The sequence below is a fragment of the Myotis brandtii genome, unplaced genomic scaffold, assembly GCF_000412655.1.
Source record: "Myotis brandtii unplaced genomic scaffold, ASM41265v1 scaffold529, whole genome shotgun sequence".
NCBI lineage: Eukaryota > Metazoa > Chordata > Mammalia > Chiroptera > Vespertilionidae > Myotis > Myotis brandtii.
The window spans coordinates 92,999-106,507 of NW_005369934.1; the positions used below are offsets into that span (position 1 = coordinate 92,999).

General features: G+C 41.7%; 1 protein-coding gene across 1 annotated transcript in view; it reads left to right on the forward strand.

The window, feature by feature from the left end:
- Positions 1 to 13,509, forward strand: part of WNT2 (wingless-type MMTV integration site family member 2) — a 62,277-nt gene that overhangs the window by 839 nt on the left and 47,929 nt on the right. The window contains exons 2-3 of the mRNA XM_005877692.2: positions 1,401 to 1,627; positions 8,027 to 8,304. Of these exons, the coding sequence (XP_005877754.1) occupies positions 1,401 to 1,627; positions 8,027 to 8,304 (505 nt within the window). The remainder of the gene's footprint in view (positions 1 to 1,400; positions 1,628 to 8,026; positions 8,305 to 13,509) is intronic.

The following is a 13,509-nucleotide window of genomic DNA, read 5'->3' on the forward strand; positions in this document are numbered from 1 at the left end:
CAGAGGAACCGTGCTGCTGTCCTTTGCACTCGGATCGGCGACTTATGTATTTATTTCTCACCGTGACCCTAACAGGTCTTAGCCACCTCACAAAGGGAGCTTTTCTGCCCACCCAGAAACTCTTGTACATCTTCCTACCTAAGGATCTGGGAAGGAGGGAATTGGGAGCTCTTTGGCATCCTTGCACCTAGGACTTCCCAACAGACACTAAAATACTGATTCAGAAAGACCTGCTACCTGGTCTTTATCTAACCTAAGGAGTCTCGGCTAAAGGCCAAAAAGACGAGGGCAGGGAACTCCTGAGACGCTGGAGCCCTCCGAGGGAGCATGGCAGAGTCTGATGGGGAGGGGGTTCAAGTCCCCCTTCAGCTACTTTGGATGGGAAGGCGTTTAGCCTTGACATTGCTGACACGGGATCAAAGATCGATTCATCAGAATGACCATTTTTTCAATAATACGATATTTCTGTTTCCGTGGTTAAACATTTATTGCCCAGTCTTTTTGTCACTTTGTCTCTCAGCTGTCACTTAAATATGCTTTTTTTGGAAATCACAGCTCTAACGATTTTATGATCATATAAAGTAGTGAAAATGCAAGAAAAGACATTCTCCTTGTTTGATGGCTTCAAAAGACACCTATGGCAGCTTTGGTTATATAAAAGGTACCTTTTCTAAACATTTCACAACTAATAGAGAACATCTGGGCAGAGATGATGATGTAATTTTTTTTGTTAAAGTTTCTTTTCAAAAGTACTTTATGGAGCTATAATACTGTTTGATTCTTCCAAACATTTAGTGTCCTTAATAACAATAGAAAGAACTATTTCCAAAGGTTCTCTGTAAAGGCCAAGAAGAGCTGGAAAATGGAAATATTTAAAGGATTCGAAAGAACGGCATGTCTGTGAGGAGAGTGTAACATCAGATACCAGCAGGTGTCAATTAGACAGATACAGACAGTTTCTTAACATACTTAAACATTCGGGTCAAATAAATGTGAGCGAGAAGCTTTAAAGGTCGGCTTCCCCCAACGCCAAGTCCAGACACATTTCATCATTGAGATCAGAGCCTTCTTGGGAACAGTCTTTGAAGGCTCTTCCCAAAAGATGTTGCCCCTCCCTGCTCACTCTGTTCCCTGACCGCCCAGAGCGTCATCTGCTGGCCCTGGATTCTTGTCCAAGACCAGCCATCGCTCCACTTTGGGGTGGCTTCTACCAGGTTTCTTCTCATGCCTGCTGTGCTGCTTCTCCATGGAACTAAAATTAAATAACCTTTGCTTTGCAATATCCCTAAAAGGATAAAGAATTCATCTTTGAAACAGCGCTTTGAACTCAGTCTCCCAGGAAACATTGTGGCTTTGGGCCTCAATGTCAGTGTTCTCACCTCTGTGTTGGCCCTTCCCAGGTACATGAGAGCTACAGGCGGCGCCTCCAGGGTGATGTGTGACAATGTGCCAGGCCTGGTGAGCCGCCAGCGGCAGCTGTGCCACCGACACCCGGATGTGATGCGTGCCATTGGCCTGGGCGTGGCAGAGTGGACAACGGAGTGCCAGCACCAATTCCGCCAGCACCGCTGGAACTGCAACACCCTGGACAGGGACCACAGCCTCTTCGGCAGGGTCCTGCTCCGAAGTAAGTCTCCTGCCTCCAGGCCCCTCCTCGGGCGCTCCCCTCACACACTCCCACCTTTATTTGGTCTTTGAAGTCCCTGCTCATCTTTTCCGTGCATTTTATTCAGTTGGAAGCTTGTTCTGTTGGGGGCATTGGCCCTGTTTTACAGATGAGGACTTAAGAAATCAAGGACCTTGCCTAAAGTTGTGTGGGAGGCTAGTCCTAGATTAGAATGTAGACCCCAGGCTGACGTCTTATACCTCTTTGCTCTATCTGTTGCTGGAGGAATTAGTGGACCAGATTTCTCAGACACGAGTGAGCGTGAGGTTCTTGGGGTACCACCACTGAAATAAGAATTTTCAGAAGCCCGCCTGGGAGAATGAGATGTAGAAAAAGACTGTGTGCATGGAGTTACATCCCTCGGGTTTCAATGTCCCATGTCCCTTAACCCAGCCCTGAAAGAGGGGCAGCTGGGGGTCCAGAGCTCTGTTCCATGTTGCAGCTGGGCCCAGCTCAGCATTCAGGCTAATGCAAGTCCATCAGTCCATTGTGTGGGTCCCACATGGCCATGGGCCGCATGGGCACAGCGGAGCCCCTGCAGCAGGAGAGCCAGGAGCCCCGTCCGTAAGAGCCAAGAGAGTAAAAACCAAGAGAGCTTGCTCCTTTGTTCAGACGTTTAAATATTCAGGTTTCCAGCCCTTGCAGTGGCCACACCTATTCTGGCCGCTAATTTGTTCCCAGGTGTGACTGACACACAGGTAGGCACATTCCACGTCACTGGGACCATACTGGGCATGCGTCTGTTGTCCAGTCAGTGGGGAGCAGACTTGGAAAGTGTTAAATTAGCAAAGCTGTACAAATGGCATGCCTATATCATCTAGTCTTCCCTTTACTCCTTTCCTGTTAATAATAACCAGATTATTGCCACAGTATCATATCCATGTCATGTCACACCCCTTCCTGTTCCTCCAGGTTCAGATTTTGTCTCTAGGAGAAAGGAGGCAGCAGCCACAGGGCTTTCTTTCTTTTCTTTCTTTTTAAAAAAAATATATTTTATTGATTTTTTACAGAGAGGAAGGGAGAGGGATAGAGAGTTAGAAACATTGATGAGAGAGAAACATCGATCAGCTGCCTCCTGCACACCCCCTTCTGGGGATGTGCCCGCAACCAAGGTGCATGGCCTTGACTGGAATCGAACCTGGGACCCTTCAGTCCGCAGGCTGACACTCTATCCACTGAGCCAAACCAGTTAGGGCCCACAGGGCTTTCTTGACTTCTTTACTTGCACCTTCCAGAGGATTTGAACAGAAGATGAGGATGGAGTGCTCAAATCTTTTATTGGCCATAAATGGCTATTATTACAATAATGTATAAATGTAATTAAAAAGCAGAGACAAATCTCTGCTCACCACCTTTGACTTCCCATTCAGCTATTCAGTGTTGGGTCACCCTATATCTAAATTAAACTTTTATTTTCCCAGTAGACTGTAAATTCTATAAGGTCGGACTAGCCTGCCTTCTCTGCATCTCACTTGATGCTTTGTGTGTTGCAGACATCATTCATTCATTGAATAGTTGAGTGAATGAATGGATGAGCTTGTAGTGAACGCCTATTATTTCCCAGGTACACTTGAGGCAGAAGGGTATTTATGGAGGGTAGGAGTGTGAACCATGATTACATAGTTGGGTTGTTTTTGTTTTGTGTGTGCGTGTTTTTTCACTCAGGAGCATTAAACTTCATATAATTGCCTGGCGGGCGTGGTTCAGTGGTTGAATATCGATCTATGAACCAGAAGATCAAGGTTCGATTCCTGGCTAGGGCACATGCCCGGGTTGCGGGCTCGATCCCCCAGTGTTAGGTGTGCATGAGGCCACTGATCAATGATTCTCTCTCATCAATGATGTTTCTCTCACTCCTTCTCCCTGCCTCTTTGAAATCAATAAAAAAATTTTTTTAAACCCACAACATTATATAATTGCATAAAAAACTGTTTAACGTCCTGAATGTGGAAAGTAGCTCATGAGCTGGTATAAAGAAAAAATTAACTGAAAATCACATTTTATTTTTTTTAAAAAATTGTTCCTTAACCTGGTGTTATAAGCATTTTCCAAGAAATAGCACAGTACATTTGCTACTGGGAAATCTGACTGAAAACACAAAGGTTTTGTGTGAACCCCAGAAACAGGAAACTTTACACTTGTTTTTGCCCACCCCACCCCCCATTCCTAAGGAAATCATCCAGGCTGTACACTTGGTAATGCTTAACAGAGGGTGTTTCTATCTTGTAATCATCACAGCCCCGGGGTTTTATGAGGCCAAATGCATAACTGAATGTCTCTGAAATCCCCCCAGGGCGTAGTGCACTCACTCTCAGTGTATCCCTCAAGGAAATTTATGGCCATATTCTGCAATTTTATTCTCTAGCTTAAGAACTATATTCTTCTGCATTCCTCTTGGAGTTTTGATATGACATCGCACATTTTTGAAAGGCTAATAGTAAATTTCAGCAACATGGAATTTTCAGACTTCACCTAGATTAGCTCACTAGTGAATCAATTAAAGTGCCGGAACTTGTCAAAGAAAGTTTGCAAATATTTATTAGCACAAGATACCTTTGGACAAGTTATGCAAGGCTCTCGGTGTTTAAGATACATCAGGGTTTCTCCTTTTCAAAGTGCTCACAACCATTTCCCAATGATTTCAAATTAAATGTCCTTCTCATTTATAGAAATGATTGCCTCTAAATTCTGTCTATGAAAATCTGTTAAGATGTCTTTATATTGAAGAAAATCTTTAGATCACAAATCAAAGGACCTAATTTTGACCACTAATCCTCAAGGCCTGCCAAAGCTGGGAGTTCATTCATAAAATGCTTTAATTTAATCTTGACAGTGTTTGTTTCTTCAGAGCGGTGGAGTGCTGAGAAGGAAGAGGTTGGAACTAGTTTGACTTAGTCTAAGGCCTCAAGTAAATAAGAGATTCTAACTTGTATTTCCTTCAGAGTTCTTTCAGATGAAGCTTGAATGCTTTGCCAAAGTACTCAAAACTTAAAACACCCAAGCTACACAATTTCTTTCCATTCTTCATAGAAGGCCAGATTTCTTCCTGGACATTTATGTAAACTCCTGTGACTGTCAGTGATGATTTTGCGTTGATTCTGGGAGGGCTGAATTTGGCCTAAGGTAGTTTATCCTGGAAATCATCATGAAATTCCAGTAAAGCCTTCCAAAAATTTTTATAATTAATTGCTTGGAGGGAAATTCACATCTTAGAATTGTGAAGAACTTCCTTTGGAAACCTAAATGTGTCCTTATAGATGACTAGGAAGGCAAAGGGCGATGCCATTTATAGAAAGAACATAAAAGTTACTAACACATCCCAGGGTCATAGAGAGATGGAGAACATTTGCCTCTTTTGCTTCAGCCAGCTTAGAGTAAGACACCCATTTTTCGTAACATTTGCATTTCACTCATTCAACAAACTATTGCTAGTCACAGGCTGAGAAACTTAAACCCATATATCCCCGCAAGAATATACCTCTAGAGTTCTTGAATGAACCTCGAAAAGGTCATTAGGTCTCATCCTTGTAAATGTAAAAAATAAAAATAAAAAAATTTTAAAAAGCAAGCATTTCCAAAGCGTTGAACCCATAACTTTCCAACAAGCCTAGCTTCTAGCGTTCTGCTCTACCAGGTAACAATCCCTAACTGCAAACAAAAACTATGCTTATGCACTCAGTATAGACATCGTCTGACTTATCTCAACCCCAAAATTAGAGAAACGAATAGTAACACATCAGGAAGTCTAAATATCACTATTTAGATTTGGATTTTATTTCATATTATGATGGCTTTAAAAAGAATCCGTTTTTCTAAGAAGAGCCCCAAGGTCAAAATTTGTTTTGTTAGAAAGCCAACTCTTGAAATGTGCTACTATTTCACACATAGCATTTTAGTGATTCATCTAAGACACTTAACTGAAAACATCTTAAGGCCACATCTAACATGATACCAAAACATCTGGAGGTAAAATGCAAAATCAGTCCCCGTGCTACATTTTTAGTTAAATAAATAAACATCTCTCTATTTAGTAATGTGCTTGAATAATAAGTGACAAATATTGTGAAAGGCATTTTTGCTTTAGAAATTATTTCTGAAAGGCAGCAGATTTTAAGTGATTTTTTTTTCTTTCAGCCAACAGGTCGATGCAATTGTACCTTAAGCCAGGATGACCGCTTTGCCTAGACAATTTATTTCTCTACAGCTTTCAAATTACTGTCTGGCCACTGGCATTCTATCATTGAGATCGTCCATGTTTTCCCCCTAAAAGACCACCTCATAAAATTTCTCTTCGTTCTCAGTAAAAAAAATAAGAGTAGTGCTAAGTACCTTAAGCACTTGGGAATTTCCCCTCTATGTGATATCTCTAACTGTGGACACTGAACTCCAATCCAAAACCAGGCTTTAGCAGCTCAGTGGGGTAACTAATGACAAGGCGTTTTCCTAAACTGTAAAATGGGTATAATAAAAATCTCATTTATCTGAGAGCCACAACCTGAGAGTAAACCACATTAGCTTCAGTTAGTCACCATCTTTTATAAAACAACTCAATTCCACTTAGAAAATCTGTAATCCTTATAACCTGGGACTCTGAAACAGCCCTCGTGACCATCACATTTTCCTCTTGAGACCACCACCTGCTACCTATAGCAAATATTCATATAATTGATTTTACCTAACTACAGAGCATGACTGATTTCTTTTTATGATGGCTAGAGGTTTGGGGGCAGATATTTTTGGAGGGCTGAGGTAAGTGCCATTTAATATGGTGTAGATACGTTTTCCTGATTTTTAATAATGAGACTAGCAGAGTAAAGATTGCAAAGGGCATTATATAATGTACACAATAAATTTTAGCGCCGAATGACAGACAGAACCAAGCAGGGCTCTGATGCGGAAAGGTGGTTTGTTCTCCCAGCTGTGTGGTTCAAAAAGTCACACTCGTCTTGACATACTGAATCGCCAAATGGCTCTGTTTTCTGCCTTGCATTGGCAGGAGGCGGTTCAGCCTGTATTTTGATTGTTAATATATTTGCTGCAGCAACCATTAATAAAAAGGCATGCTAATAACAATGAAATACAGCTCCGCTTGAAAAATGAGGTGTACACAGACCCTAAAGAGCCTTATATCTGTCACTGTACCACAACACTGTGTCATGAGTTACTACAGATTATTAAAATAATTTAATGTAGTTATTGCACTGAAATATGTACCTTTCAGCCTGCAAGTGAAAGTAGCCTGTGTGCTAATAAAGAACAATTCTAAGAAATCACCCCAAAGGGTCCTTGCCCCAGTGTAATTATAGGCGGTAAATTTGTTTCCTTCCAGAAAAACCAAAGGAAAGCTTTCCACTGTCTTTTACCCAATACCAGTGACTAGTGCAGGTGTTCCAGAAGAAAGTTTATTCACCGTCATAGTTAGACGTAGTCTGTAACTAGGATATTGCATATTGCCTTCAACAACCTCCCAATTACTAGTGAAAATCGATGCCACGCCAGCGCTCTCCAGTGTTAGCGCTGGGGGCTGGTCACTGCCTAGAATTCTCTTCCCACCTCGGCCCCTAGACTTTTTTTTTTAAATTCGGAATTTCAGTCTGAAATATTAAAATGTATACAAGTGCCCTCAGAAATGCCTAGAGGCTTGGCAGGTGTGTTGTTTTTATTTCAAGGTTTTATTCATGGAGTATCATGGAATAGCCAAGATCTATTATGTAATGAAAGAACTGTAGAATTCGGACTGTATGTACAGATGAAAAAACAAAAATGTTCCTCTCCTCTCGTCTCGAACATGGAGGGTTCTGGGTTAAGCAAGCACGTGTATGAGACTAACGTGAATTCGGGAGCTGGGCCAGGCAGGCTTTCACTGTACTTTCTTTTCCGCTCTGTTTACCTTAAGGACAGTTGTCATACAGGCATCTAAATTAATAACAACTGCCCTAACCGGTTTGGCTCAGTGGATAGAGCGTCGGCCTGCAGACTCAAGGGTCCCGGGTTCGATTCCGGCCAAGGGCATGTACCTTGGTTGTGAGCACATACCCAGTAGGGAGTGTGCAGGAGGCAGCTGATCGATGTTTCTCTCTCATTGATGTTTCTAACTCTCTATCCCTTTCCCTTCCTCTCTGTAAAAAATCAATAAAATATATTAAAAAAATAAATTAATAACAGCTTATATTCGATGGTGATGATTCCTTTTAAGGAGCGAGGCTTGGCTCTAGAAAAGAATCCTTCAAGATGATCAGTCCCCTTTTGCCTAGTGTTGCAGTCTGTCCGAGGCAGAGCAAAGACTAACCAGCCTTCATCTGAACATCATTCAAAACTAGCAACTCCAGGCCGCTTTTAAGAAACGCATTTTTGTTTCAGGTAGTCGGGAATCTGCCTTTGTTTACGCCATCTCCTCAGCTGGAGTTGTATTTGCCATCACCAGGGCCTGTAGCCAAGGAGAATTAAAATCCTGTTCCTGTGATCCAAAGAAGAAGGGCAGTTCCAAGGACACCAGGGGCACCTTCGACTGGGGCGGCTGCAGTGATAACATTGACTATGGGATCAAGTTTGCCCGCGCGTTTGTGGATGCCAAGGAGCGGAAAGGCAAGGACGCCAGAGCCCTGATGAACCTGCACAACAACAGGGCCGGCAGGAAGGTAGGGCTGCGCGCTGCTCACGGTGTGGGCTGCATGGCCTTACAGTCACTTAGGCTGAGCTGATCTTACACGTTCCTAGAGATGATAAAATGCCACAGTCACGCATTCCCACTGTCCCCCAGCCCCAAGCTGTTTATTCTAAAGAATACCACAGCCCTAACTGGTTTGGCTTAGTGGATAGAGCATCGACCTGGGGACTGAAAGGTCCCAAGTTCGATTCCGGTCAAGGGCATGTACCTTGGTTGCGGGCACATCCCCAATAGGAGGTGTGCAGGAGGCAGCTGATCGATGTTTCTAACTCTCTATCCCTCTCACTTCCTCTCTGTAAAAAATCAATAAAATATATTTTTAAAAAAAAGAATACCACAGACTGGCCCTGGCCACTGTGCTCAGTGGTTAGAGCACCAGCCTGTGCACCGAGGGGTCTCAGGTTCAATTCCCAGTCAAGGGCAATACCTGGGTTATAGGTTTAACCCCCAGACAACCAATCTATGTCTCTCTCACATCGATGTCTCTCTCTCCACTCTCCCTCCCTCCCTTTTTCACTGGCTTTAAAAGCAATGGAAAAAATATTCTCGGGTGAAGATTAACAAAAACAAAAACAAAAGAATACCACAGACTGGGTTGAAATACCTCACCCACGCTCCACCTTTCTTCCCACAGCTGAGCTGAAGGAGTCCACCCATTGCTTTTGGCATTGTGTAGAGTCAAGTGTTTTATGGTCCCTCTGGATACTGTGTCATTGACAGAAGGTATAATCTGTGGGTAAGGCTAGCTAGTGCTTCATCCCACATACCAATGGGACCTTGAGTGCTTGTAGTTAAAGGATATCAAGACTCAGAACATCTTCTCTCAAACATATCATGAAAGCAACTCACCGTGAAAGCAACTTGACTGGCTTCTTTGGGAGTCAGGGATGCTATTTTTAGAATCAGACTTCCCTTGGGATTTCTGCTACCGGAGGAGTAAGTAGACTGAGGGAGGACATGGCCCAAAGCGGTACTCTATCCCTTATCTTCTACCCTTACTAACCTCCTGAGCTGTGACTTCACTGGCCAGTATTGACTCTCTACCTCCCTTTTATTAGATGAGGACATAGGCCCTCAGGTGCTCAAGGTCACATGGAGAATGGGTAGAAAACTCAAGACTAGAACTCAGCTTTCAACTGCTAGACGAGGGGTTTTCTGGCCTAGGATGAAGCCATTAAAACAGCGGTTCTCAACCTGTGGGTCGTGACCCCTTTGGGGGTTGAACGACCCTTTCACAGGAGTCGCCTAAGACCATCGGAAAACACATATATAATTACATATTGTTTTTGTGATTAATCACTATGCTTTAATTATGTTCAATTTGTAACAATGAAATTGGGGGTCACCACAACATGAGGAACTGTATTAAAGGGTCGCAGCATTAGGAAGGTTGAGAACCACTGCATTAAAAGGACAGTGTTTGAATCCATTGCTAAGCCATGTCTTTCGGCATGGTGGCATGACCAGCATAACATTGTGCCATTGGTAAAAAGCATCCACTGGCTGGGGTAATGAAATATTTAGTCAGATTAATCAAGGCCTAAAATATGTAAAGTGTGGGAAGCACACTAATCTTGTATATAGCTCAGAAATTTATTTTCACATATTTATAATACTTATTTTCACATAGATACAACCACACTTGTGTGATTAGATAAGATATACATTTCCAGCATTCTAGAAAGTCCCTTGCAGCCTCGTCCCAGGAATCAACCACAAGTGACTTCCATTGTCCTGTTTCCATTTTTTTGCCATTGTGAATAAAGCTAGTATCATTCTAATTGCATGAAAAACAAATAGTTAGGGCCATCCGAGAATAATCGGATTGCCAGTGAGAAGAGATGAACATAATTTGTCATTTGTCAACATAAAATTAAAATGTGCTTGATATTAATATATAAAGAAAGATCCGCATACAATTGAAAGGTCTGGGGGGGGGGGGGTCTTTAACATAAAAAAGAATTAAAAAATGCGGATCTGTTTGGATGAAAACTGTCTTATTACGCTCACAGAGAGACCAAATGTCATTTAACAGGAGTTGAAAAGAAAGAACTCTTGCTTAGTACAAGGAATAAGATGAGTGTGACCTGAACTGTTTACAAATAGTACCTTTCTTGAACTTTAAAAGTCAACATTCCTTATGTTCATGAATTTATTAATTTATAGTGACTACTGCCAAAAAATATAGGCTATGGTTGTGCAATCCTACGACTGTTGGTAATGACTGTTTGTGCAATAGTTTGGAGAGAGGACGATGTACAGTGACTTTGTTTTGACGTTGATACCGCCTGCATAAGTGATAAAGGGTGGTGTCTTTGATAGGAGTGTGCTGCTTAATTACTCAAGCAGGAAATATCGTCAGATCTCTCAGATTACAGATAAAGGCCTTTGGTCACACACTGTATCCAAAAGCATGTTGACTCGTCAAAATAAATATTCATTGTGCTAAATAGTTCATTAGATATCGAATGCCTCAGGTCTTTAGGACAGCAGATCTGGGCTATTATCTTGGAGGCCCTGAAGAAACATGACTTGTAATGTAAATCACATGATGCCTCACTGTGCAGAGGTGAACAGCTGTCAGGCCTCAGATATTCTCCTGCCTACTCTGCAAAACTGAGGAGGCTACTTTTGATTGGAATAAAAGTGCACACGCTGACTTTTTAAAATGTGGCTTTAATTAATGGTGGGTGGGCAGACTTTTTCAAGGAGATGCATGATGTCAGTGAGTATGAACTTTAATGAGAGTGAATGTATTGAGATAAACATGCGTCTCTAATTCTCTCCTTGCCGTCGTTAGACCCCCCACTCCCGACTCCCCCTTCGTACAAGCAGAAGGTCTGTGGAATCAAAATGAGAACAGGCTGGGCTTGTGTGGAAGACAGGCCTCCTGAGTTAAACCTCCAACAGGCCTGGTTCTAGAAAACCCTACTACCCAGGGCTGACCACAACATTAGTTCCGTTTTATTTCTTCTTTGTGCTTTTCTGTATTTCCCCAATTGTCTAATATGAATATCTTATACTTTTTAAAATTGTGGTGGTGGGGAGGGGCAATAGGGAGGACCAATACACTTTATTTAAAAGAAAACACATCTATTCCAATATGATTCTGTTTAGCCAATGCTGTAAGTCGTAATTCAACACTGCCATTCACAAAAGACCTTAATTTTCCCCTAATATTTGAGCAGTTTAATTCACTTATTATAACAGCTGGTTAGAGCACCCTCATGTGTCTTTGTGTGGTAATATCATTTTAGATCTGCGGTGCGACTGCATCATTTTACTCACCGCTTCAGCAGAATTTGTGATGGTGTTTCTTTCCTTTATGTTTACTTGAAACTCATCCTTGATGGAGTCTTGTTTTCTACTTCCAAAGAGTCCTAGAAAGATAAATTTACCTTGTTCAACACAAACTTTCTATCCAGAAAGACACCCCACAGCTCCTCTCAGTGGCTCTTTTTAGGGGTAGAGAAGCCATGTGATGAAAACCTTTGAGTTACATTTTAGGATAAGGGGAGGTGAATTACAAGCACAAGTGACTTGATCAATAGTCACCATTTGTTCCCTCTCGGGGGTTGAAAATGGCTTTTAAATTAGTCCACTCTTTCCCTAATATGAAATAATCACAACTTCTTTTACCTTTCAAGAGAGAATATATATCAAAATCATGTATCCAGCAAAATTCTGCCTTTTAGTCACTGGACATTTCTATAATAAGATTAAGAGGAATTCCATAAAAAAATACTTTCCCTAAAAGGTATCTCTTACTATGGTAAAGATAGTACATGGGATTTGAAATGAGACCCGCATTAGTCTTAGCCGTGCAATACCAGTGGCTTCGCTCACTGAATTTCAGGTTCTGTCATGTGTAAAAGTATATTATATGGTGCTCCAGGAAGACAGGCATAAGGCAAAGAGCAGAGAACCTGGTACGTAGTAGGTGCTCCATAAAAGTTCGTTCCTTTCCCTTTCGTGAAGTTATCTGTAACTTAGGTAATAAAGATAGGCACAAATTCAATTTGAACTATTACTTAGTTCAGATTGAACTATTCAGTCTGATCACTACAGGTATCCATAGACTCATCTTTGGTTTAGTTTAACATCCTAATAAAAAAAAAAAACAGGCACATAGGTCCTGGCTGGGTAGTTCAGTTGGTTAGAGCATTGTCCCGATATACCAAGGTTGGGGGTTAGATCCCAGTCTGGGCACATATAAGAACCAACCAATGAATGCATAAATAAGTGGAACAACAAATCTATGTTTCTCTCCCCCTCCTTTCCTTGCTCTCTAAAATCAATCAATAAATAAGCAAATAAATAAATACATAATCCAGGCATATATTATTTGCTACTGTTCAAAATACTGTCAAATGTTTTATAATTTTATCTTTCAAAAACCCCTATGGGAATTTAAAAAACAGTATTAGTATTCCTATTTTTCAAATGAGAAACTGGGTCTTAGAGAGATGAAGGGACTGACCAGGGTCACACAATCACACAATCATGAAGTGCTGGGCTTGTGGGGGTTCAAATCCAGTTGTGTTCACCCATATGTCCTCATCTACCTTTCCATGTTGTCTCTGTTGAGAATTTCTGAGACACACACACACACACACACACACACACACACATACACACCACACGCTATTTCTGTATTTTAAACAAAGGAGCAGCAGCAGCAGCCACCGCCCTTGGAGTTATTTTTTTCCCCTTTGTGTGTGTCTTTATTTTACAAGTTTTCTAAAATAAATATGTATCTTTTTTTTAAAACAACAGGGAAAATGTTTTAAATGTAGAAATGTAACTGCTAATGACCGTGAACAGCTCAGCGCCACTTAGCCTTTTTTAGTGGATTCACAGAATTTAACTAATGACACCGCACGTTTCAGAACACCGCTCCTCGGTGCTGCTGGGCTAAACTTGTTCCAACAGATAATTTGTTATTGAATTACTTTGGGAAACGCTATTTGGGGCGCTAAGTTATATGTGGGAAAGAACAAGACAAAGAAGCCCCTGGCCATAAGAAACTAAACTTTAGTCAAGGAGATGCGTGAAATACAATCGGAAGGCAAGGAACATGCTAGGTGTGGAATAGGAAATCAGCCGAAGGGCCAGTGAGCTGAGGAGAGAAAGGCTGTATCACAAAACTGGGTGTTTGAGCTGGAGATAAAAGACT